Here is a 25,545-nt window from a genome sequence, read left to right as displayed (position 1 = left end):
TTTCATTATTAATTGATTTATAGATTTCTTTTTTATCGATGTCTATAAAATGTCAGAAAACAGAAAAATTCAATTCGACACTTTATTTGTCCCTCAAGGCAGTGAAACAAAGTACACATGGAATACAAAGAATAAAAAACTTAAGATGCACAAGAAAGAGTTAAAATACATGAGGATTTATACAATTGGACATTCAATAACAGCAAAGTCCAACACAAAGCCACATATTATGTTTAAATAGAGCAGAAGTCAAAATTACAAGTGCATTTATCACTGAGTTCTCTTTGTGAAATGGTTTCTGCAATAAAACCAAACTTCCTACTATTTGCAGCAGCAAATTAGCAAATATAGCATTAGCTTTAAGTATTCATAGAGGCCGTGTATGGTGTTGTTGACAATCCTATATGTCTTTTGAGAACTTTAATATGGAAAAAAAGAAAACGGTCCTGTGATGCCTTTATATTGCTACTTTTTTTGACCAGCTGTGAGAGAGATAGATAGAGATAGATATTCACTTGAATATGAAAACAGGCAGATATTCACATTTGAGACGCCGGAACCGAGGAGTCCCTAAAGAACAAATAATTGATTATCAAAATTGTTTGCAGATTAATTTTCTTTCAAATTACAAATTATTTAATCTCTAATTGTGTTAGTCTTCAGTTTTCCTCTTGTGTTGGATATTTAAAAATTGACGACATCGTGGTCTCACCTCTTTACGAATAGTTAGTTTAATGTATTTTCTAAACATCTGTCTGGCATTGTCATGGTCACTCAGACAAAAGAGTTTGCTTTTGCTCATTGTGTTCATGTAGTCTTCGTCTGAGTGTGTTCCTCTGTGCGTCTGTTGCGGTGTTGTTTTTAGCTGGATTACATGGTTGCCTGGCCTCATCACCTTAGCTCTGGTACAACAATGGAACCTCTCCGACATCTAAGTACACAGAGCTCAGCCAACAGACACAGCCAGTACACCCAGGCCTACTGTTCCCACACAGTAAAAAGAGATTGATTGCAGACTTTATTCTTTCCCACTCAAGCCGCAGCCTCTCTCAAATATCCAACCCCCAGAAGTCTGTCATTTCATTCTGTGCAGCAGTGCTGACACAGCAAGGTGGAGAGACTTTTCCTCTTTCTCCCCTTTCTCTCTCCCTTTGTCACACGTTCATTCACTCGCACTCAGCACGTCGCTCACTCCGCTGGTGCGCAGAAGCTGACGAGTTGAAACGGTAGCTCCATAACTTCAGCTGTGTGACACAGGTTTCCTTTCTCTGCGGCAGACCCGAGTCTCTGAGGTTCAACTGTCTCTCCGGCCTCTGCCAGCTCCAGAGTCTGCCATGCATTGTTAATGAACCCACATATCGGTGTGTGTGTGTGTGTGTGTGTGTGTGTGTGTCGGGTGAGAAGGAGCAGCCTTTTCCTCCCAACTGTATCTGAGGTTATTATAGTCTCACTGTTTTGAAGCAGGTCAATTTCCCCTCACCAGGGAGCAGCACAGTGTGACAGCACAATACTGAGTGGAATATTAATTCACAATACTGCCGGACTTAAAAACCCTCCACACACAGCACATTCACTAGATGTGTGTGTGACAAAGAGGAAAAAGTGTAGCTTCAGGGCAGCAGGCCACTGTTATGAGAAGTGAGACTATCTAATCATTCACTGTCATATTTCCAGAAGTGTCGCACTGTTCCTGAGGCTGAGCCCCGCTCCTCTGTGAAGGAAGACTATGTTAATGCCAATAATGCTTTTACATACAGCTGTATACATGTAGATCTTAAACATGATGTGTGTGCAAGACCGGGAGATGCTTCCAGTTTTACAGCTCCTGTTCTTTCCCTACATACAGTTGGTGACCCTGCGAGGCTGCATTTTGGAGGATGCGGTGGCGTCTACGGGGAGACACGGCACGGTACGGGGTCTGCCGCTCAAAGAGGTCCTGGAGCAGGTCGTCCCCGAGCTCAACGTGTCCTGTTTGAGACTGGCACTTGGCACACCCAAAGTCACAGAGCAGCTCCTTAAACTGGATGAACAGGGGGTGAGTTACGTGTCTGTGACTGTATTTCCATTTTATTTTCAGGCTTGTGCGATTAAAAGCAGAAATTGGACGGTTGATCCCGGCAGCGGCGATACCTCCTAAACACAGAAAGTGTACCTGCTCATTCAGCCAGTAGCAGTCAGGCTGACTAACAAACTGCAAAGCAAAGAGTATGAACTGATAAAGCGATATAGTCACACATGGTACAGATAGTGTGTATAAAAGTGTCCAGAACCTGTATAACTGATTTACTGTTGATGCAAAGTACAAAATTGGGCTGAGGGCAGTGAAAGCTGTGTGAGCAGGGTGTGGTGTGTTTGAGCATGAGTGTGCAACCATAAAAGCTTTAGAGTTTAGCCATGTTATCTCACCTTTTATTTAATGGAGGGTGAAGTGCAATGCGGAGGTGTTTTCTCCTGCAGTAGGCTTCTTGTTTGTTTGTGCAGGTTTATACAACAATGAAAGTTGAGCTGCACCGTACCGTAACATCCCCCTTGACATTAGGTTTCGACAGAAGCACCGGCATCGAACTGCAGCGTTTCATCCGTGTTTGAATGTGGCGTTTGCGTTCGCTGAGTGTGTTTGTAATGTTAATGTTATCTCTCCTCTGCCTCGTAGTTAAGTCAGAAGCACAAGGTGGGTGTTCTGCTGTGCCGCGCAGGCCAGAGCACAGAGGAGGAGATGTACAACAACGAGGAGGCGTCACCCGCCTTCTCTGCATTCCTGGAGCTGCTGGGGGAGCAGGTGCTGCTCAAAGGATTCACCAAATACGCCGCACAGCTCGACACAAAGAGTAAGAGCCTCTTTCAGTTTAACGTACCACCTTCTGTAAACGTGATGGCAGGTTCACATGTTGGTGAAAGTCATGGCGGTAGACCTGCCAACATTTTCCTGACACTTTCAACAACACATACGTCCAAATTGAGTGATTCCAGGCCATCGCAAGACCACTGCAATAGATATATCACTAAACTATCCTCTCCTGTACTTGCAGCAATAAAATCAGTTAAATAAACTATGAAATGCGTGAATATGTGAATAAGCAATTTTATGTTGTCAATGAGATTCTTCTCACGCCAGATTAGTTTATGAAAATTATTTTTTCCCCTCACAGTGCAGCAAAAGAGGAATTAAAAACTATTAGTAGAGGAGTAAATTCTTATAGGACTCCTTCCTTATGTTCAGTGAGGAAAATTATGAATATCTATTAGGATATTCACTAGAATATAGCTGCGGGGAAAATACCTTGCCTTCATAATCATAATTAATTGAGTCTTAAGCGCTGATGCATACAAAACAAAAAACTCCTTTTTTTTTCCTTCATATCGTAACTTTTCAAACCACCGCTTTTCTCCAGCAGCGGGACCTTTTTGGCTCATTCTGTAACAGTTCTGTCATGTCTGAAAAAAAGACATGCCATGTGTCATAACCCAAGGAAAAGCACAGTGACAGTCTGTGAGTCCTCATGATCCCCTGTATCTGTGTGTGTCTGTAGTTGACGTGAAACTATAATATCTTTCTCCTCCTGCTTTCTCCAGCGGACTCCACGGGCACCCACTCCCTGTACACCACCTACCAGGGCTACGAAGTCATGTTCCACGTGTCCACCATGCTGCCGTACATGCCCAGCAACCCACAGCAGGTAAGAGCTCATGAGCACCCCCGTCTAAATATCACCTGGGGTTGTATGCTAGGTTGCAGGTCAAACATGGGTTTGTACAGCTGAAAAAATGCATCCATGACTATGTTTTGTCACCCGAAGCCTTTCCAAGTCTGTCTGTGGTTGTTAGTTAAAGCCTCTGCCGTTTGCTCCAGGTCGTAAACCACAGCAAGAATTCATGAAGTGGAAACTCGTGACTTATGTCGCCTTCTTCATTTAGAGTCTCTTTCCTTTTTTATTCAGCCTCTCGTGTTTTTTATAGTCTTTGTTCTCTGTGTCTTGGCTTCTCTCTCCTCTCCGACTCACTGGCTTTTCCTCTTGCCCTCTCTCTGCCTCTCGTTCTTTAACTGGAGCTGAGCAGGGTGGGGTTCAGTAGTGAGTAGTTTCTTTATTTTCTCCCTCTTTTTTACTTCGGCCTTCCTACACATTCTCCTGGGCGCTGTGTGTTTGCAGCGTGGGCCACCTGTGAGTGACCTGTGTGTAAGATAACATTTTGTGTGTGGGTATTTTTTTATAGTTTGCATAAGTGTTTTGCGTGAGAAGCTCACACGGGTGAACACATGTGCTCAGACGGGCCCTGTGGGTGCTGACCATCAGTGCACACACTTTGTAATGTGTCAGCTTATCGCCGCAGAACAGTGTAAGCTAAGGAGAAGTCACTTGTTCTTCCTCAAACACTTTCAAATATCATAAATTAGTCTTGTAAACTGGAGAACTGTGCTTTTATTGTGTAATTGTATAATTATTATTGAAGTGTGCTGTTTGTTATTGTAAATAAACAGTTACATCATCTTGTTAAACATCCTGTAAAAGGTGAGTAATCAAAAAAAAACAAGGGTTTGCAGCTTTTAATTACTCAGATTAAAAGTGTCTTTGCACAGTTAATACCAGTATCAACTCTTAAACTGTAAAGTGTTACTTTATAAATAGCACAATAACTCCATCCAGAGGTTTAGAGCCGGCAGCAGCAAAGACTGAACCTCAGATGAACCTCTAGGTGGCAGCATCTGACATTAAAAGTAACCTGCAGAGGATGAAGGGAGGCATCAGGGATGAAGTAGAGATAGATAGTATGCCAGCCAGGTCTGCATAATAAATCATATGACCAATGATAAAACATTTATTTTTCACAGTAAATAACTGTTGAGTTTGCATATCAGCAATGTTTGGAATCAATACTAAAATAGAAAATAGTCAATGTGATGATATAATGTGAAATAAACCAAACTTCTTTCGTCAAAGTGATCAGTTCTAACAATTATAGCTAATGTTTGTACACACTCCATCAAGCACAATGATCAGATTCGTCCAATCTGCAGCCTTGAGTACGAGTGAAGGATGCTCCCGTGGCACCATGCTGGAGAATCTGTGTATCTGTGGCCCAACAGTGGGCTGGATTACATAATTGGTACTTTCACACTTCTCTCTGCAGATGAAGAGAGGTTTGGCAAGCACTGCGCCACAGACACAGCCTGGACTGTGCACCATGTCTCCTACACGAACACAGATAGACAGACAAACCAGCACACACGGACACAAATAGCCCACACAGGATCCGAGAAAACAAATTACATAAAGAGCTGTTGTTTGGTGTTTAGTAGTGAGCGTCTCAATCTCTTGTTTCCCTTGTCAGACTTTCTAGTGTTTACAGAGTCAGTCGTGTCAGTGCCAATTATGTTTGCTCATTTTATCTATTTGTTTCTTGTTTTGCTTGCCCCCCCCCCGCCCAGCTCCTAAGGAAGAGGCACATAGGGAACGACATTGTCACCATAATCTTTCAGGAGCCGGGAGCGTTGCCTTTCACCCCTCAGAATATCCGTTCACACTTCCAGCACGTCTTCGTTATTGTGCGTGTCCACAACCCCTGCTCTGAAAACACATGTTACAGGTAAATGATTAGAACAGAACAAGCGCATGTTCATATGATTAAAATCATAGTGTCACGCTATAAATCCTCTCTGTCTCCCCTTTTCTTTCAGTGTCGCTGTCACAAGGATGAAGGATGTGCCCCCCTTTGGCCCACCCATTCCCAGTGGTGTCACCTTCCGTGACCCAGAAACCTTTCGTAACTTCCTTCTAGCCAAAGTTATCAATGCAGAAAATGCAGCGCACAAGTCAGAGAAGTTCCACACCATGGCCACACGAACGCGGCAGGAGTACCTGCGTGACCTGGCAGAGAACTACGTCAGCAGCACACCGCTCGACTCAGCCGGCAAGCTTAACAACCTCATCTCCCTCGCATCCAAAAAACGTGAGCGTTCCAAGGCGAGAGAGGGAGCGGAGCTGGGAGCTACCGGGGCCGTCGCCTGGAGGGTCCAGGCCCAGGACTTTAGCGGAGGCGGGACGGAGCTCCCCTGTGCCTTGGGTTTGTCGGCCGAGTATGTCCTCTTGATAGACTGTTCCACCAAAGAGGTGGTGTTTAACTGTTTCTGTGCGGACGTGATCGGCTGGACACCGGAGCGTCTGGCACTGAAGATCTTCTACGGTAGAGGAGACCACATCGCTGTGCGGGTACCAGAGGGCTGTGCGCAGGACATCAGGGAAGTGGTGCAGAGGTTAAAGGTGAGAGTTCAGAGCTTGATCCACTTCAAGTGACTGTTTGGGCGTAGCTTGTGTTGTATGTGGGAACATAGAGAGAAGTACTATGTCTAGAGCTTAAAGATGCCCTGTGCAGTTTTCCTGTAAACAAACAGTTATGTTTACATTCAGTGTTACTCACCAAAACACATTGTTTCTGTCCTCGAGGCCTGACAAACGTGTTGAGTGCATTTTCTTCCTCATAATCTATTTTTTTTTTTTTTTTAATCAGCTTTGCAGTGTTTTCCTGCATTGTTTATATTCTTGTTTACTAGTTTGCAGTTTTTTCCTTCACCACCTTTGTTTGTGCATTGTTTTGTTGCTACTGCCACTGACCGTCAGTGGATTAACACGAAACTGTGCACACTCACATGTCTATTTGTCAGTGTACGCAGTAGAAACAAAGTGGGTGCCCATCCACTTGTAAAAACATTGCCCTATAGAGCTGTGGTCAAAAGCTCCACAGAGAACCTTTTAAGAGTATGAGATCGTGACTCACATTTTATCACCACAGCTCAAACGTTTGTCTTCAGATCACTACAGCCTCAGTGATACTTTATCAGGTCACTGTGATCTTGTTAATATGGGATTATTAGTTTTATCTTGAATTGTTTTGGTTTCAAGACTGTAAACATCTGGTACATCTGCTTTGAAGTGTTGAGCTCAGAGGATTTCCACAGTGTTTTTTGTTTCTCATTCTCTCAGCTTGAAAAAGCTTTAGATTCAAAGACTGATCAGTGTTGTGGGACTTGAGTCACGTGACCTGAGTCAAGTCGGACTTACGACACAAATTTCAGGACTTGAGACTTGGTTATCTGATAAAAGACTCAACTTGACTTTGACTTGAGACAAATGACTCAAAAAGACTTGACTCTTTTTTTTTAATTAAATATTTGTATTTTTCTAGATATTTTTTTTAGATGAGTTACATTCTGTTTTTGAAGCTTGATTGGGTGATTTCTAGTGCAGTGCCTGCAAACCAGCTCTCATTGGGCAGGGCCAAGTAATACTAAAATGTGGATTGCAAGTGGAAAGAGAACATATCACAATGCAAGTTTCACATAGAGATAGATATATTGTAATAGTATTAACTAGCATGGCACTCAGTAGAGCGCGCATCTCCGCCGACGACCAGCAATTCCACATATTCAGGAAAGTAATTAAAAAAATTCCTAGATCCACGCCTTTAACCAGATTCCCACCAAAATGTAATGGGTTCTTCCCTGGCCTATGCCCCGTCCCCCCACCAAGTTTGGTGCAAATCCATTCTTTACTTTTTGCTGACAGATAAACATACAGAGTGAAAACATGAGATCCTTGGCGAAGGTAGTAATAATAATAAGACCCAAAATAATAATTGTAGCAGTACGCTGCTGCAGTCACAGATCCAGACTCTGCATTGCCACAAAATGTCAAATATCAGAAAGATTCATAAGGAAGCAGCTGCAACAGTGAATGTTGAAAGTAAAACTAGACATTTCATGACCACTGTTTTTAACTGATTTTATATGTGGAAACTGGGGTTGATCATCACAATTTTATATAACCTGACTTGTGACTTATCTTGCTTGACTTACTGCAGGGACTCAACTTCACTTGCTTGATTCCCACCACAGTATCTTGGAAATTACTTGGCGCTTGAAGGTTAAGACTTGAGACTTGCTTGTGACTTACACATGTGACTTACTCACACCTTTGTTGATTTGACAATCAGGGAAAAACATTAACACAACAGTAGAAACTGACAATTACATGAAGAAGGGGACGCTTTTTGTTAGTTATAGTTATAACCTAATAATCTTCAAAACTATATCCCAGTCAAATTAGATGCTTTTACGCTTTATATTATATAGGATGTATGTACTCTATGTAAGCATCGGACTCACTTTTCGATGAAGCTGAGCAACTGCATGCACTGGCGGATGAACAGCATTTCATATTGTGATAATCCCTGAAAATTTTGATGAATTAAATGCTGGGAAAAGGAGATTTCCTGGACTCCAGTGAGCTTTGTGTTAATCCAACAGTAAACAAAATATTAAAAAAATTAGTTAATCTCTATGAAAGTACCAAATACGTGCAGATTTTGAGACTGATAAAGTTCACAGTTGCTGGTTGATATAGTTTCAGGTGATGTTGACTCTTACTGCGTATATTGATTAATCATTTCCTCTTTCAGGCTGTGTTATAGTGTTTCCTTTGTTTGTTTGTTACCTAGTACAATTTTTATTACAGATATAAGACATTTATGGTGTAAGTCTAATACATTTTTTCCTCTTTCGGCCAGTCGTTGACAATTGGATGTGAGACGGTGGATATGACTCTGAGAAGAAACGGACTGGGACAACTGGGCTTCCATGTTCGCCTGGACGGCACAGTGGCTGAGGTATCGTCAGATCACCATCTGCCACACCAGATCTCATACTCATTTGTGAAGAATCTTGGCTGTACATAACTGGCTTGTTTGAAGACTTTGTTTGCGGTTTTCTCGTGCAGGTGGAGGAATACGGCTTCGCCTGGCAGGCGGGACTGAGGCAGGGCAGTAGGTTGGTGGAGATCTGCAAGGTGGCCGCCGTGACGCTGACTCACGAACAGATGATCGACCTGCTGAGGACGTCAGTCACGGTCAAAGTGGTCATCATCCCTCCATACGAAGAGGGGGGGCCTCGCAGGTGCGTGAAAGTCTAATATTATATTTCTTTGAAGCTAAGCTAATGAGCGTGAGTCAGATGCAGATGTTGAGGCAGTGGCTGACAGCATAGGAGGCAGCTGAGCGTTAGCAGGGTGGTGATGGCGGTGGAAGGACAAGAGCGAGTTGGAGTGAGTACAGGACGCTCTTCACTCAAACACACAAAAGCATGGGTGAGATAGTGGCCAGACTCCAATGTTCTGAGAGGATTTTGTGTGGGAGTGTGTGAAAATAGGAAGCGAGCAAACAGAGAGAAAGAACGAAGTGTGGTTCAAGAGGAAACCGGCGAAATGAGGCACAGAGACAAAAAAACGAAAGAAGCATTTGTTTAACATGAATTAACAAAATCTGCTATTCTTTGTTTCTTTCTCTGCTTCATATCTAGTCATCTCATCTTGTTTCCTCTCCTCCCGCAATCTATTTCTCTCCTCTGCCGTCACCCTTTTACCACCTTTCATCTACACATAAGGCCTTGACTGAGACAGAATAACGAGGCCTTATGAGATTCTGATGTGGTGTTACAGAGGTGAAGAAATAACCACAATGTGTGTGTGTTTCTGACTGAGAACCAGGGCTCCTAAATACAGTAATTGTGGCTGGCTGTGTGATCGCATAGTGGTTAGATTTCTTTAATGTTGGAAGCAGTTTAATTACACCAAGTTAAATCCCTCTGACACATGCACGCACGCGCGCACACACACACACACACACACACACACACACACACACACACACACAAACACTACTGTGGCATTGGAGCAGCTGATAATTAGAGTCTTGCATTTCACTCTTCCCCTCTCCCTCTCTCTGACTCGTTTGCCGTTGTGTGCCAGGCAAGCAGATTGCATGAGATTAAGGCCTGGAATCTGCAGAAGAAAAAAAAAAAGAGACCACAAAAATAAATAAATAAATAAATAAATGAGTGGAGGTGATTAATTAGAAATGCATGCCCTGTGCGAATGAAAAGGATGGAAAAGAGGGAGGGAGAGAGACAGAGAGAGAGAGAGGGAGAGAGAGAGACACAAAGGCAGGGTTGAGTGTATTGAGTTGAGAGCTCGGTGAGGACGACGTGTCTCAACACCACCGAGAGTGAGAGAAGTGGGTGGAAGAGAGAAAGAAAGAGAAAGAGAGAGACTGTTTTTCCTTGCCGTTCCCGCTCGGCCGTGCACATGCAAGACGGACGGATACCGTGGAGAAGAGTTATGATGTCAGTGGTGTGTTTGGCCATGTGAGACTGTGTGTGTGTATGTGTGTGTGTGTTGGGGAGCTCTAGTTGTGTCACATGAGCCATTGTGATGGAAGAAACACTGCATGTCAACAGATGTAGGCTCTGCTCGCTCTACGGTTTGTACTCGTGTGTGTGTGTGTGTGTGTGCGTGCGTGCATGTGTGTGTGTGTGTGATCAGAGCATCTACTACCATTTATAACTGTATGGATATCGACAGAGTTGGTAGTATTCTTTGGTTGATCAAAATGTCCTGACCACGTGTTGTGTTCACGTGCATTAATTAGTGTTCCTGAATAGAGTGTGATTGTGTCTCGTTATCATACTTTTGTTAAAATCCAGTCATTTGATATCTGCTAGCATTCATAGTGTTCTCTAAAGACATATGTGTTGATGTGTGGGCGTGTTTAAGTGTGTATCCTTGTTCTGTTTACGTCCCTCCAGGGCTGCAACTGGAGCTGAAATGATTAGTGGATTAATCAATCGACAGAATGATAATCAGCAACTATTTTGATTCTCGATTAATCGTTTCAGTCTTCAAGCAAAAATTCTGAAGAAAATGCTAAATATTTGCTGACGTTAGCCTCCCATAAAGAAATGCTGCTTTTCTTTTAGGGCATTTTGGACTTTTGTTCAAGATATTTGAAGATGACAACTTCAACTTGAAAAAATAATCTATGGAATCACTGACAATGATCATGTAAAAGATGAATTAAAAAATAAAAATTTTATAATAATAAATAATTAAATTAATCATTTTGTTTCATATCAAAAAACCCCAAGTTGTTTAGTTTACTATCATGTATGCCAAAAAAAAGCATCAAACATTCACATTTAAGAAGCTTAAACCAGCAAATGTTTGTCAGTTTTACATGAAAATAAGACAATTATCAAAATAGTTGCAGATTAATTTTCTGTTGACCGAACAATTGGTTAATTGAGTAAATGTGGCAGCTCTACGTCTCTCTACATTTTTGGTATTTACATTCTTGTTGTAGATTGAGGAAGTGTGTGACCAGGCTCTTGGATTAATCTAGGTTAAACATTAAAGGGACAGTACACTCGATTTACAAAAATATGTTTCCTCACTTAAGTCTACTAGTATTAGGGCCATGCAGATAGTTTGTGTTATTTAGCCTGATTTTGAGCTTTCAGATATTTGTGAATGGAATTTCATTTACGCTGCTCAGCATTGAAAAATTACATTAAAAATAATTTACACCAATTTATCTTTGCTTTCATTGTTTAAGTCATTTTGAAGCCAAAACACCAAAAATATGAATATTTGCTCTTTGGGTTTAAGAAAAAAGAAAAAACACTATTTTCTGACATTTTTGTTGAACAGAGCCTCGCCTCAGTTATTTCAATCTTTGCTGTGTTTGTTCTCTTTAAGTTCTTTTTTTTTTATCCCCCTCCTGCTTTGTTTCACCTCACTGTGAATTTCACTTTCATCTCACTTCAGCTCTTCACTTCGACACCATTTTTCCACCACCACTGTCATCCTCCTCCCATCTCATTCCCCCTCCTCCTCTCGGCATTTTTCTCATCTTAAATACATCATCTATGCATATTTGATGCCTCCTGCCCTCCTGTAATAGACTTTGTGAATGAAATAATGATGATGTGTAGAAGATATTGGGCATGGGGACACTGTAAGAACAAGAACATCTTTAGTTGAGTGTTGTGTTTGTGTCCTGAGCTGATAAATAAAGATGACCGCCCTTCCAGCTGGGAGCTCTCTCAGTGATTTCATAATTGATGAGAATAAATGCCAGCTTATCGTCATTTGAGGGCTGTTTTCCTCTCATGATGTTTTTGATGTTTTTTATCCTGATAGGGAGCTAAAAGGATATTTGTCCATTTTTTTTTCAGATTGACTATTTGAAACTCTGAGCTGAGCAAGAATTTTAATTGTAACCGAGACCTTGTGCACATATATACGAATCTACTATATATACTAAGACCTTGAGTGAGGATCTCTTTGATGAGATTAGAGGGCTATTACTTAGCGTGCACACACACACACACACACACACACACACACATACTTGACCTCAGTCTCACAGTAGGGAGGATGGAGTCCTGATGTGCCAATAATCAGTTTCCTTTCCTCTCTCTCTCCCTCCATCAGTGTCAGGGGAGCTCATTAGTGAGCTCGGTTACATGTCTGCTGTGTGTTTGAGCATCCACAAAGTGTGTTATGAGAGGACCATAATGTGGAGTCTTTCTGAGGAAATTTATTGAGCAGTTTTTACTTGCTGAACTCAGTACGGAGGCCGCAGTTCTGGTTCAGCTGCAGTTTAGGTCTTCAGAGAGGAGACTGCTGCTTCTCAATCATTGCTTTTTACTGACCCACAGCTGAGGATCAAACACTATGGGAGGAGGCTGAGCTGGGGAGACAGAATAGGGGTTTGGGAGGGGAGTGACAACATTTCACAGTCAAGCTTTGGATTCACTTTTCGTGCTGGATGTCTTTCACCCTCTGTCTCTTCAGGGGCTGCACAGAGGAGTATGAGATGAAAACCATGGAGCAGAAGCCAGAACCTGAGCCTTTGGCGGCAGGCTACAGACCCTCCCCTCGTCCGACGTGGCGATGGGACAGCCCACCTATTCCTCCAGGGCTTCACAGCACCCCCAACCCGCAGCGCTGGGCTCCCATGGGGCCCCCGCCTCCGCCACTGCCCCGCTCACACAAGGCCCTAATGCCTGTTCCCTACAGAGAGCCCCAGCACCTCAACTCCAAGAGGTGAGGCCCGCACTCAGTTTCTCTGCATGTATTCTTTGCAAACTGTCTCAAATACTACAGACTACATAAGCAAAACTACATGATACTGCTGTACCATGATGATGTTTGTTTCATTCAAAATTATACATGGTGTAATCTACAGTATGTGAGCCATCTTCATATACTGTATTCACAAACTTGTCCTGTTGCCTGGTCACAGATGTCCTAATCACCCCCTGTATCTCCAATGTCTAATCGATCTCATGTCATGCTCATTGATAGCTGTTGCCACAAGTTGACGAAACAGTCGACCAATCAGAGCTTTGTAGCTGGGATTAAGAACAGGGACATCATCAGAAAAATGGCCACAAAAATGAGAAAATGTCTTGCTGACATAGACACGGCTGTACAGGTTGTTGTAAGTCAACTCAAGGAAGGTGCAGTTCCTAAATTGGAATATTTCATTGACTGACATGAAAAACTTAAACTGCTCCAAACCACCACTACTGCAGGTTCTGTGTTTTATTGCTTCTTAAAAGATTATTCTGGAGATTCTTTTGTAGCTTGTAGCAGTTGTCCATCTATGTGGTTTTAATGTATTGTTAATACAGTGCGTTTATGCTACCCTTTTGGCCAGTTGTCCTTTTGAGAGACTTCTACTTGGAAAATAAAATGATTTGGTCAAGGCTCCTCTGTCCAAACTAAACATTAAAATGTGTCAGTGTAAATAGGTTATAACTGTATGAACTGGTTTAGGATAGTCTTCTGAAGGAATCAGTGTGTTTAAACTCTGGTTACACTGATATACTGTTTTGTTCTCAGTTGCTAACCACACACATTACTTGGAGCTGGTATCACACACTGGAGTTAATAACCGCAGTCAGTTCCTGACAGGTTCTAACTGGATCGCTTTTTTACAGGATGGTTTCTCGCTAAATTTAGATAAATGGTTTCTTGTGTTGCAGTTGCAGCTTTTCTCAAACCCCTGACCTCCCTGAAATCTGTTTGTGTTTCTCTTGGTTAACCTCCACCCTCTGTGTGTCCTCCAGGCCTGTGAGCTACCCAGAGAACCACTACACTCTGTCTCCTGCAGGAGGCGACAGAGTGCTGCCCTACAGAAACCCCTCAGCAAGCTTCTCCTCGCCCTCCTCCGGCCTGGTGGGCCTCTCCACGATGGGACCGCCTGGAATCACACCAGGCCCCTTTGTACGCTACAAACATTCCCCCGACAGGTGTGTGTGTGTGGTCTTTTGTTCTCCTCTGTCACCTCTTTGATCTTGATTAAACATGTCCGATGTGACTCATAACAACTGTTTTGTGCGCTTGAGGCGGATTATATCGGTTTAGGAGACAGGTTGTATTAATGTGGCGTGTTCAGGTCTGCAGTCAGACGTGTATGAACACACTGTCTCCTAGAGGAAGGATCTGTTGTGTGGGTGGCTCTTCCTCACAGTGTGGAGGCTGATACCATCTCGCCCAACCTGAGGAACGAGTTTTATTCAACCGCCATCAGGATGCAAAACAGAAACTGAAAATCAAACTGTATATTTTTCGGGCTTAAGGGGATTTTTTTTTTTAGTGTGTGTCCTTTACCGTAAATCTCTGTGTTCCAGTATAGTTGGTTACGTGAACGTGTAATGTGGTATGAATAAAGAAATTTACTACAGACATTGGCATGAATGTGTCCATTAATAACACACCCTCTTCCCTCCCCCCTGTGATCTGTGTAGATATGGAACAGGACAGCGCCCCCTGCTGCCCTATGAGCCCCACCTCACTGTGGACATCACCTCCAGTGGAGAGTCGTCCTCGGGCTTCACCAGCCAGGACAGCACCATGGAGCGCTGCAAAACAGGTTCATCACCTTCAAAACAAACTACAGGCCCCATGTTCTTAAATTTCATTTGCAACAAGTTGTGTACTTGCAGCATTACTTTAAAGAGGCTAAAATTAATACTTTTTCATATTATGATCAGGAATTGTCTCCCGACTCTCTTCTCTCAGCTCTACAATGTTTCAGCATCTTTCAGCTCATTGTTTTGATTTTACAGCAACTTAACTGTTTTGATTCACTCTCATTTCGGTCTCTACCAACTTCTGTTTCTACTATGTTCACCAGCTAGTCGCTAACTGTGTCTGCTGTTCACTGCTTAGCATGTAGTGTACAGTGGGTTTTTTGTTGAAAACAATGAGCTGAAACTTGGCATCAAACCTCTGTAAAGCCAAGCAGAGCTCAATGATAAAGTGATAATTCTCTGTAGGCTCATCGATTCACTTCAGCCCTTTCCCATTGTCACATTGTCATTTGGTACATTATTAGATTTGGATCCATAAGATGGACAGAAACAAGACCCCAAATAAATGCTAATGTTTCTTCCTTAAACAGTGATGCTATGTGGCCAAATAGTGTGTGTATTACACAGAAGAGCAGAGATAACTGAGTGTGATTTTAGTGCGTTGGTGGGTAGGGGGAGGTCAGTGTTTAAATGTGCTATAAGTATTTAATCCTCTTTGCCAACCATGGAGGTTCAGTGTAATTTGCTTTAATCCTGTGAGTGTCTGTGTGTGTTTTCTGTCTAGAACCCCTCTGGCATGTCCCAGCGTCATCGTCTCGGGCACCGGGTGGTGGAGGGGGGCAGAGGAGAGTAACCAGACAGGATGTCCCAGGGAAAGACTCTCCAAACAGACACTCGAAGGTCAGAGTCGTCATCACCTTGTCTCATTTGTTCATATGTCACCTTCTCTGCCTCGTTTACTCTCAGTCTGACTGTTGTCCTCGTGTCCTCTGCAGGGTGAGACTCAGTACTCCAGTCACTCCAGCAGTAACACGCTGTCCAGTAACGCCTCCAGCAGCCACAGCGACGAGCGCTGGTTCGACGGAGGAGCCGGAGGAGAGCGAGGTGGAGGCGGGGGTTGCCTCGGTGACCCGGCTGACCCTGACCCCGACCTTCTCAACAAGGGGGGGTCCAACGACAGCGGCATCGACGCCTCAACCCACTACAACAACACCCGCCACGGAAACATGTCCAACAACCAGTCCCACAAGCCCATGCACAGCTCTGCGACCTACAGCGGCATCCAGGAGCTGTCCGTGGGAAGGAGCAGTGGCGGGGGAGAAGCGAGGAGACGAGAGTCCTCGCCCATCATACCAGCCGCAGCCAATCAGAACAAAGGGTACCGGACAAGGACATTCCCGCCTCCTGGCTCCAGTGCTGATAAAATGGATGCTTTCAAACCCAGGTAAGAGACCAAGTCACTGATGAGATGCATCTTTTACGGCGTGTTTTATGAAGCTAATATTACCTAACATTAACCTCAGTAAAAGACGGGGCAGATTTATCCCAGAGAGAAACTTGCAGTTTAATGCTGCTTAGCTTAATGGAGAAGGTGTGTACTTTGCAATACCAAGTTTTGGGAGGCCTTTAGTGAATGATCCACCAAGCAGCAGTTATCTACCAACCACCAGATCACAGATCACAGCACTGTGACACATAAGAATTCATCTTTAAAGGATACATGAAGGATTATAGAAGCCTAATCCTTATGAAACCTACAGGTCATCATGTGATCTCATCTGCTTGTGGACGTGTCACTGCCACCCCCACATCGTAAATACATACAGCCATTAAACACACAGACATACACAGGCTCGGACCACTCTGTGTTGGATTAAAACAATCTGTGTTTAAACCCTGAGCCATCGACTCTGAAGCTGCAGTCTGTGCCTGGGATGTGTTGGACCAGACATTTGGCAAATAGTGTTGTAAGGTAGATGGTTTGTTGTAGTTAGAGGATTGGGTGCTGAATAATACCTTCTGAGAGATAAATAGGTCAGTTGAATAATTTGGATGTTTTAATACAACTGCTAATTAGCTCGTTTTGCAGTGGAGAAGAATCGGTTCAGCGGATAAAAGACATTTCAGGTCCTGCTTTTGTAGTATGCAGCATGGTTAGGCAGCGTAGCTAAATTAGTTGATAAGCGATAATAGGAGTAGTTCATTACTCTTGTGCTATTTACCTTTGTTGTCAATACAGTAATATAGTATCTGCTATGTATATAGTGTTGCTAAATGGACACCACCACCTGGACTTTAATTGCATACTCTTGTTTTTATCACCTAATCAATGAAGAGGAGGAGAGGAAAATTTATTCATTCAACCAGAATGAATAAATCTGCACCACACATAGTGCAGCCTTTATTTTGAAAAAAGTCAACATTTTGAGTGCGACAACGAGCGCTTTCTCTGTGTTCTTTATTTTGCATGTTTATCACGTCCTTATTTGCCAGAGGATCTTCCACAACTGTCACTCACTGCATCATTACTATTTCTTCTTTAGGCTTTAACTCATCGCTAGCAGTCAGGTCTTTTTTTGTGACCTGAAATATTTCATCGATCCTGCAATTAATTGATAAAATTAGATGTAGGATGTATTTGAGAATAGAAAAATCACCTCTGAATATCTTGTTCTTTTCGATTAAATTAATTTACCTTGCATCATGGTGCATCACACACAAGAGGTAGGGAGGTTTTTGTTGAGTCTTTATTGCCCTGGGATTTACCTCTCAGGCTACATACAAGCTGCCCTACCTGAATGTTATCTGGGCTGTATGCAGTCTGAAAAGAATACCTGCTGACCATCAGTTATTTTGTTTTGTTTTTTTTTTTATAACTTCATCTGTCCGCTTCACTTCTGATACAAACCCTACACCCTGTGTCACACCAAGTGGCCGTTGACCTTCTGTCAGGGAAAGTGAGCACAGTGAGCTTCCAGTGGCTGTTTGACTATACTGATGACGATTCTGATGCATTAATCTCGTGTATATCTGTGTGTCCCATCCGACCTCTCAGGGCCTACACACCACAGGGTTACAAGACTCCGACAGCGGAGAAAGCGCGGCATGTCCGAGCCTCTACAACAACACCCACTTCAGCTCACTTAGGCTCCATCCCTCTGTCCAGCTCCGCCCCCAAGGCCTTATATGGGAAGAGCAGACAAACCGCCTGGCAGACCGAAGACAACAGCTCATCGCCATCAAACACAACCACAGCATCCAGCTCTGACAACAGCAACAGCAAGAAGTAAGACAAGAGACTGAGAGCTTAAAATCATCAGCTTCGATTTAGTGCTCCTCTGCCTGGACATCTTCATTAACTAAGTGGGGGTTGGTTTCAAGTACCTGCCCCTGCAGCTTTCATTATGGTCTTGGAGTACGAAAAGTCTTTAAATGAATTGGGTTAATGGAGAGCACAAAGATTTAAAACTGTCTGTTATCTGCTGCTAGAAAATGACAGTGTATGTTCAGTGGGAATAACAGGCTGAGAGTGTGACCAGTGGTGAAAATCATTATGTTAAATCTTTGAAATGGAGTGAGCTTTATTTCAGTTATAGATTACCGTAGTTAGTAATTGTAAACATGGATCTTTAATAGAAAATTCGTGAGTGTTTCTCTTTTGGAAGAGTCAGGCCTAAAATCAGCTGCTAATGTACTGAGCTGTAAACACATGACTAAGAATATACATTCTAACCTTTGTGTTCTTGATGCTCATGTTTTGTGTCTCCAGGCATGTGGATACAAATTCAAAGAACGTGTTTGGACAACCTCGGCTCCGAGCATCACTGAGGGACCTGCGCTCCCCACGTCGGACGTATAAGAGCACGATCGAGGACGACCTGAAAAAACTGATCATCATGGACAACCCGGGAGAGATGCCGCAAAGAGATCCAGTGAGGAAGACACTAACTCTAGTGGACCATCATATCAGGCTTCAATTAACAGTCGTACTTTCTTGAACTTGCGCCCACAGCTCTGATCTCTCTCACTTTTCTCCTTGTAGTCTCCCAGGCGAACTCTGCAGCGCACCTTTTCAGATGAGTCGCTGTGCAGCGGGCGCAGGGACGCCAGCTTCGCCAATTCTGAGAACCAGACGACTCCCACCGACGTACTGTTCACCTGCACGCTGCCCACGCGCAGACACGCCGTCTCCTCCAACCACATGCAGAGCAAGAAGGGTATGTTTAAACCGTTTCATTCTCTGGAGACCTACGGAGCTCAGTGGTAGCTTGAAAGCAATCCTGTTGTAATTGTAATGCACACTGTATTTGTTGCATTCATAACTTTCTTCAGCCTTATGGGATGTAGATGCCATTCTTTCATGCAGAGGTTTGTTTACTTACTGCAGCTCTTCTCCTCACGTGTCCCCCAGTGCCTCTGTCTGCGTCAGAGCTGTCTCTCACAGAAGTTAGAGACAAAGTTCCTCCCCTGAGGAGGCTGGATCCTGGGCTGATGCCTCTTCCTGACACAGCCTGTGGACTGGAGTGGTCCAGCCTGGTCAACGCTGCTAAGGCCTATGAAGGTGAGGATAGAGACCCTTCAAGATTAGGTTTGTATGATCAGTCTTCTGTCTGCCATCAGTGTGGGGTTCTTAATGTGATGTATGTGGGGTTTCTGTGGATTTTTCTGTCGCAGTTTGGACCAAAAAGTCTTGAATTAGCAGCTATGCTCAGACAAGGCAGTGCAGGTTTCGGATGTACTTAGAATTGACTGAAAGTCTTTACATTCACACACACATGCACATCTGCTTTACATTGTACCATCGCATCAGACTTATCTCTGGTTTTGTTGATCAATTTAATGCTAAACAAATGTAAATTGCACAACAGTGTAACAGCTTTGTTGTAATGATGAATTTGTAAGGTGGGTGTGTGGTTTATTGTCTGGATGTTGGTGGTTAACTGGTTTCACCGTGTCTCGGCTGGCCTCTGTCACACGACACTCCTGGGAAAGAAGAGGGATCTATGCGTTCGACTACAGCTCGTACCCGATCACCTGCTCTGCTTCCCAGCCACTGTTTCTCTCCCGGGTCTCTCTGATGTCCCTCGTGTCCCTCTGATGACTATCACAGAACAAACAAACACATTAGACTGAAGCCAACACTTGATCCATGGCCTCACCTGCTGCCAGGTCCACCTGTGTTTAGGTGTAATTGTGTCACATATCCCGAGGGACACCTGAGCAAAAAGACTCATTTATGCAGCTTTTTGAAAGTACAATCATGTCTCCCTTTGCAGCACAAAGAGCGGTTTCCCTCTTCTCACTGACTGAGCCGCAGGTTGGAGGTCAAGACATGAGACCAGTCATAAGTCCAGTTCAGTTTCACACTCCTCAGACACCACGGACCACACCGACCTTCAGCGGGTAGGTCAATTTCACCGACGAACAGATGAAACAAACGACATTTGTTGTAAAGTATCGCCGCTACAGAACTCTAGAAATTCAAGTCCTTTAAATATTCATGGCTTTGTTACGTCTCCAGGCATTTGTTTGTACTTTGTCACCACTGCCACCTTGTGGTAACTCACTGAGCTGTCAGGATTTGAACTGAATCCTCAGGTTATTTAACTCCTCTGTGTATTCTCACTTGAGTAAACAGTTGTGTGAGTCGTGGTACCGGCTTGTTTGTTGCCAGAGAGTGTGTTTATTCTGCCAGTGAGCAGCGAGAATAAGAAGATATTCCTGATAATGAAGAGCTTTTTATTACGAGGTTCAAACAGTCATACACAACAGTGAATGCACATACACACCTGTCTTCTTCCTTCATCACCTGCATGTGTGCTGTGTGTGTCTACAGTGACGAGGTTCCCAACGATCTGTCGGGTCGGCTCTACCACCTGGAAGTCATGTTGAAACAGCTGAATAATGATCTGGAGAGAGTGAGAATCTTTTGTTTTTCACAATTATTTTATTTCTTGGTTAAGCAGTTATAAGTAGATATACATAGAAAATGTTGGGCCCGGTTTTAAACCCAGGACATGACATCAATGTTATATGCACAAAATCTTTTCTTTTAATAATTTAACTGTCAAATAAATAAATCATGATAAAATTTACTGATGTGTTTGTTCAAGCCACCTAAGAAATACTTTGTTTTTTTTTTAGAAGAATAGTTCAGGCGAATTAATTAGTTGATTAGTTGTTGATTTGTGAAAAGTAAATACAACATTCTTAGTTGGAAACAAAAAGCTTTTTCAATATCAATAGTATTAAAAGGGAGGGTTTCTGAGTACTCGCTTAGTACAAGTAATTATTGTTTAAAAGTTGCAGTGTCTGTTTGTTGCAGGGTTTGTATTTACTTCCTTTCACTTCAAAAATCAACAAAATATGTAACTTGCCTGAAGGTCCCCAAACTTCTGCATAAAACTACAAATTGTCATTTTAATGAGGTGTCAGAAAGCAGTCAGTTAGCTTAGCTTAGCATAAAGACTGGGAGCATGGGGAAACAGCTAGCTTGCTCTGTTCCAACTCTCGACAAGAAAGCAAATGGAAGTATGAATGTCAAACTATTCCTCTAATAACAGTGATGAATTAAAGTTCCAATCTTCGTCCCTCCACACTGACCTGAACAGTGATCATGTCTTTTCTTCCCTCCTTATTTTTTCCATCTACCATCAGGAGAAGCAGGATAAAGTCGTTCTGCTGGCGGAGATGGCCAACCTGAGAGAGAACAACCAGCGCTTGCAGGTAGAAAGTCAGACAGCCAGTGAGCAGCTGCGCAAGTTCAGCGTGTTTTTTACCACCCTCAACAAGCCAGGAAGTGACCACGAGGCTCACTCCTTAACACACGAAACTGACTCGAAGAGGGAGTGATCAACGGCGGCAGAAGAAGAAGAAGAGCGTGAGATTCAGGCCAGAGGGAGGGCGAGTGTGAGAGAAATATTCTTTCAGGAGGCAGAGGTCACACTGATGTTACCTCATACAGCTTCCACTGGACTGCCTTAAACCAGAGAGTAAGAAGGATACGATTTTTAAATGCAACACTCCCGCAAGTCTTACCGAGCCTGTGCACAGACAAAGCAGAGCCCCTCCCTCTCTATTCTCTGAGCCTGTTTATTTTTATAAACTGAAGTCAAAAAGTCTTATATGTACAAATACTTATGCTACTATGCCGGAGGAGCGACTAGGAGAGGAGAACCTGACTGTTTTTGAGAACACTACATCACCTGGAGAGGCCTAATACTGTTCCTGCAGCGAATCAGCCAAAAAAAAAAAGAAAAAAAAAAAGACTCATTACAGACTGCATCTCCCAGAATGCACTAGAAGTAATGGAATCTCTACAGACATGGTACTGTAGATAGATGCCTGTGTGGTACAATTCTCATGTATCAATATTATCTATATTGTACTGATATTGCATAACAGTTGTACTAAAGAGGTATGTGTGTGTGTAACTGATGGTACAGCGAATACTCTGAAGCATTACTGCACAACAGTGTTTGTGCTCAAAGGCTAGATGTGTTTTATTACCCTTTGGTGTGTGCGTGTGTGTGTGTGTGTGTGTGTGTGTGTGCGTGCGCGTGTTAATGTGAGCGTGTGAGAAAGCGGTTGAATGTGATGGACAACTGAGTGATGAACAAATTAGTTTACTGTAATATGAAACTTGTGGGCCACATTATTTTTCCTTCCTCCGTTTACATGGATGAACCGTGGCCCATAGATGTGAAACAAGCCATCAGCGTGCTGAGTGGAAACGGTCGATGTCAGAAACTCAGTGATACCAGTATCATATCTCTAATGTAGTGCGTTGTTTTGAATTTAATTCTCACTGTCTCCAGTAGTGCCGCGTCATCTCAGATCTCAGTGTACTGGATAATTATTTTAGCCTTGAGTCGTTATCACAGTACAGTACTTTCAACTTACTTTTCTTTTGTATTATTTAAAGCGATAGTTGGACATTTTGGGAAGAATCTAAACCTGCTCACTTTGCTGGATGAAAAGATTGATACCTCATCACTCTAACCATTTCAACTTTTGGAGACGTTAGAATCTAACGTTTCTCCATCATAAGTGATAAAGTCTCACCTCAGATTAGACTGGAAACAGTCTAATCTAAAAACTAATTTATATAAACAACAATTGGCCATTTTACATGGCAAAGTTTCTTTTTTTCTTTTTCTTTTTTGTTCTTGGCCAGTAGCAGTAACTTTCTGGAGACTTGCCTGGTTGCCTGGCAACTGGTCCCAGTGTTAGACCAAACTCTGTGACTGGGTTAGAAATTTCTGATAGCCGCTGCAAACCTATTATTTTTTTATGAGACTTGATCACATCACATTACCAAAAGCACGGTGACTTCAGAACCTGCCCTGAAAAGTTGCACCATTTTTATTTTTTATTTCTGTGAGGGAATATTTTTGTCCATCCTGTATCTTATGATCTTAAATATCAGTCTAAATCAATGATTTAAACATCAAAAGTCGAGATGTAAACTTTTAAAAGAAACGAATGTCATGGATTCAGTGAGTTATGCTGTGGGCTACAAATCTGAAAACAAAGTACACCAAATCTGCTATTAGTGATTCCTGTTCATGCTATGTACCAGTGAAGAATCGACCACTATCACTGAATGACTTTGATATTATAGAAAACTTAAAAACATGATGATTCTCGTTCTGAAGTTTTAACAAGCATCTTTTTGCTATTATTTCCATAAGAAGGTTTATGGATGTTTATTCTCCTTGGACACTGGAGATGATGGTATCCTCGGAAAAACAAATCACACCAAATCTAAAAATATGTGTATCATGTCTGTGTGTTCAGATTTAACTTAGTTATAATGAACAAATTGTGTTGATAAGTGGGCCAAAGTACAATAACCAAACATGGTGATCACCCAACGTGAGAGTGATGTCAATCTTCTTATTAAACTCTCAGCAAGAAAGCAAATGTGTAGTTTATTTCCCAAAATGTCAAACTATTCCTGTAACTGCATCTCCTTTGTGTACTAATCAAAATGAAGCTATGTCACCAGTAACGTGTGCTTATAGAAAACATTTTACTGTACATGAAACTCACTGGACAACACTGAAGCTCCTTCATATCAGAACCAGACTGTCTGTGTGTATGAGAGGATTTGTCCCTGTGTTCTGTGATAAACCCAAATGAACACAAAAGACACTATTTATACAGCTAGCTTGCTTAATGATATTGTCTACTATATCTATTTTTCATACAGAAATGTGTGTCTCTGTGTTTTTTGGATGCTGGTACTGAATGGACACTACATCCCTGCAGAGGATGAATCTTATCTTCCTGTTTGGTAATGTGATTCTCTTTATTAATTGCTGATGAAATTGTACTAAATTCTCATCTCCTGCTCTGCCCTGTTGAACAGCTACTTCTCACTCGTCAGGAGGTTTCCTCTCTGGTCTGACTGGATCTGTTCGTTTGAATTTTCCGACTCGCTCAGGTTTTTCAAGATGCTGTTGATGACACTATACCATCGAATAGGGGTGGGCGATATGGTGCATTGTACTGTGAGACAATTTAAATCTGTCTGCAATCAGATATGTTGACATCTTGTTTATACCGTTGTAGTTATCCCTTTAATATTTCTGGGTGATTTAGGCCAATAAGTTAGCAATTCATTTGCTGGCTTATCCCAAAACAGACAAATATAAACTGTTTCTCAATTGATTTTCATTCAAGTTTTAAAGTTAAAATTGAATATGTCTTGATAAAGGATTTTTGTCCATATCGCCCACGCCTACTCTCAAAAATACTTTTCTTTCACTGACACAATAGGGAACAAGTGTTAACTGAGTTAGACAGAAAACTGCCATTTTCTCCTGTTTCTCTTCAGCCCAAAAAAAAAAAAACCAAAACAAATAACTGCATCTGCTTCAGTGTCACCGCCTCCTTGTTCTCCGGCAGCCAGTTTTACAGCTTCAAGTTGGGCTGTTGTCATCCCAGTAACTTTGATACCAGTAACGTTTGTATCTAAAGCTCCTTGGACTTTTTTTTTTTGCTGTGGGTTCAGAAATACTTTTATCAGTCTTTCATAAACAGATTTGTGCTTTAATGGGGTTCAGGTAATCCATCAAAAGGCTCCCGTGTTTATTCTGGTTTCAGGTTTGGACATTTTTAAGGAGGTTGGATCAGGCTCCAAGTGACACACTCCTGTTATTCCTCCAGTAGGAAATCCTTCACTCATGAAGCTTGGGAGGTGTAGCTGTGATTTTAGTATCTGCAAGTCTTAATCTTTAGTTTGCTTATGTAAAAGGGGCAAGGTTTCTTTTTATATATATATATATATATATATATATAAATTTTGTCCATGTTATGTATAATTTTAAGCTATTTATAGCATACACAACGATCCCTGTTGAACAAATCAATAATTCATTATTAAAGTTATGGTAATATTGTATAACTAGGTTTGTTTTTAGATGTTAAATATTTTGATAATTTATTTTTTAACATTGGCCACTGTTGCAGACAATAGTGAAGATGAGAGGGTACTGTGTTTATTTGTGTATGCTGTTTTATTTCTGATCTGTGTACAAAATTGATTTGTATGATTCCTTTGTTTTTTTTTCTATTTTCTGGCGTCGTCTTTTCCTCTCTGCTCATCGGTGCGTTCTGCATGTGGCAGAGGTACATGACACGCAGACAGAAATGTTTCGTTGAACAGTTTTCTTTGGGTTGTAATAATAACTTGTACATTTTAAAGTGTAAATTATGTTTTCATTATTTTATAAAAAATATATTAAAAAAATAACTATCAGAACATTTGCTGATTTTCATTCTTTAAATAAACTTTAGACTATAGACTTTATAGACTTTTTTCCCAGGTTACA

At 42.2% G+C, this 25,545-nt stretch overlaps 1 protein-coding gene across 1 annotated transcript in view; it reads left to right on the top strand.

Annotated features, from left to right (window-relative positions):
* sipa1l3 (signal induced proliferation associated 1 like 3) overlaps positions 1–25,475 on the top strand; it is a 31,086-nt gene extending 5,611 nt beyond the window's left edge. The window contains exons 4-22 of the mRNA XM_022767557.1: positions 1,847–2,035; positions 2,654–2,828; positions 3,574–3,677; positions 5,426–5,583; positions 5,675–6,257; positions 8,560–8,658; positions 8,769–8,944; positions 12,681–12,932; positions 13,961–14,143; positions 14,642–14,766; positions 15,492–15,607; positions 15,703–16,151; positions 17,763–17,993; positions 18,477–18,639; positions 18,750–18,924; positions 19,119–19,268; positions 19,984–20,110; positions 20,544–20,625; positions 21,365–25,475. Coding sequence (XP_022623278.1) covers positions 1,847–2,035; positions 2,654–2,828; positions 3,574–3,677; positions 5,426–5,583; positions 5,675–6,257; positions 8,560–8,658; positions 8,769–8,944; positions 12,681–12,932; positions 13,961–14,143; positions 14,642–14,766; positions 15,492–15,607; positions 15,703–16,151; positions 17,763–17,993; positions 18,477–18,639; positions 18,750–18,924; positions 19,119–19,268; positions 19,984–20,110; positions 20,544–20,625; positions 21,365–21,559 — 3,732 coding nt within the window. The 3' untranslated portion in view covers positions 21,560–25,475. The remainder of the gene's footprint in view (positions 1–1,846; positions 2,036–2,653; positions 2,829–3,573; positions 3,678–5,425; positions 5,584–5,674; positions 6,258–8,559; positions 8,659–8,768; positions 8,945–12,680; positions 12,933–13,960; positions 14,144–14,641; positions 14,767–15,491; positions 15,608–15,702; positions 16,152–17,762; positions 17,994–18,476; positions 18,640–18,749; positions 18,925–19,118; positions 19,269–19,983; positions 20,111–20,543; positions 20,626–21,364) is intronic.
* The last annotated feature ends 70 nt before the right edge of the window (positions 25,476–25,545 follow it).

Source organism: Seriola dumerili, unplaced genomic scaffold (genome assembly GCF_002260705.1).
Source record: "Seriola dumerili isolate Sdu_G_001 unplaced genomic scaffold, Sdu_1.0 BDQW01001195.1, whole genome shotgun sequence".
Lineage (NCBI taxonomy): Eukaryota > Metazoa > Chordata > Actinopteri > Carangiformes > Carangidae > Seriola > Seriola dumerili.
This window is presented reverse-complemented; position numbering and strand designations above follow the sequence as displayed.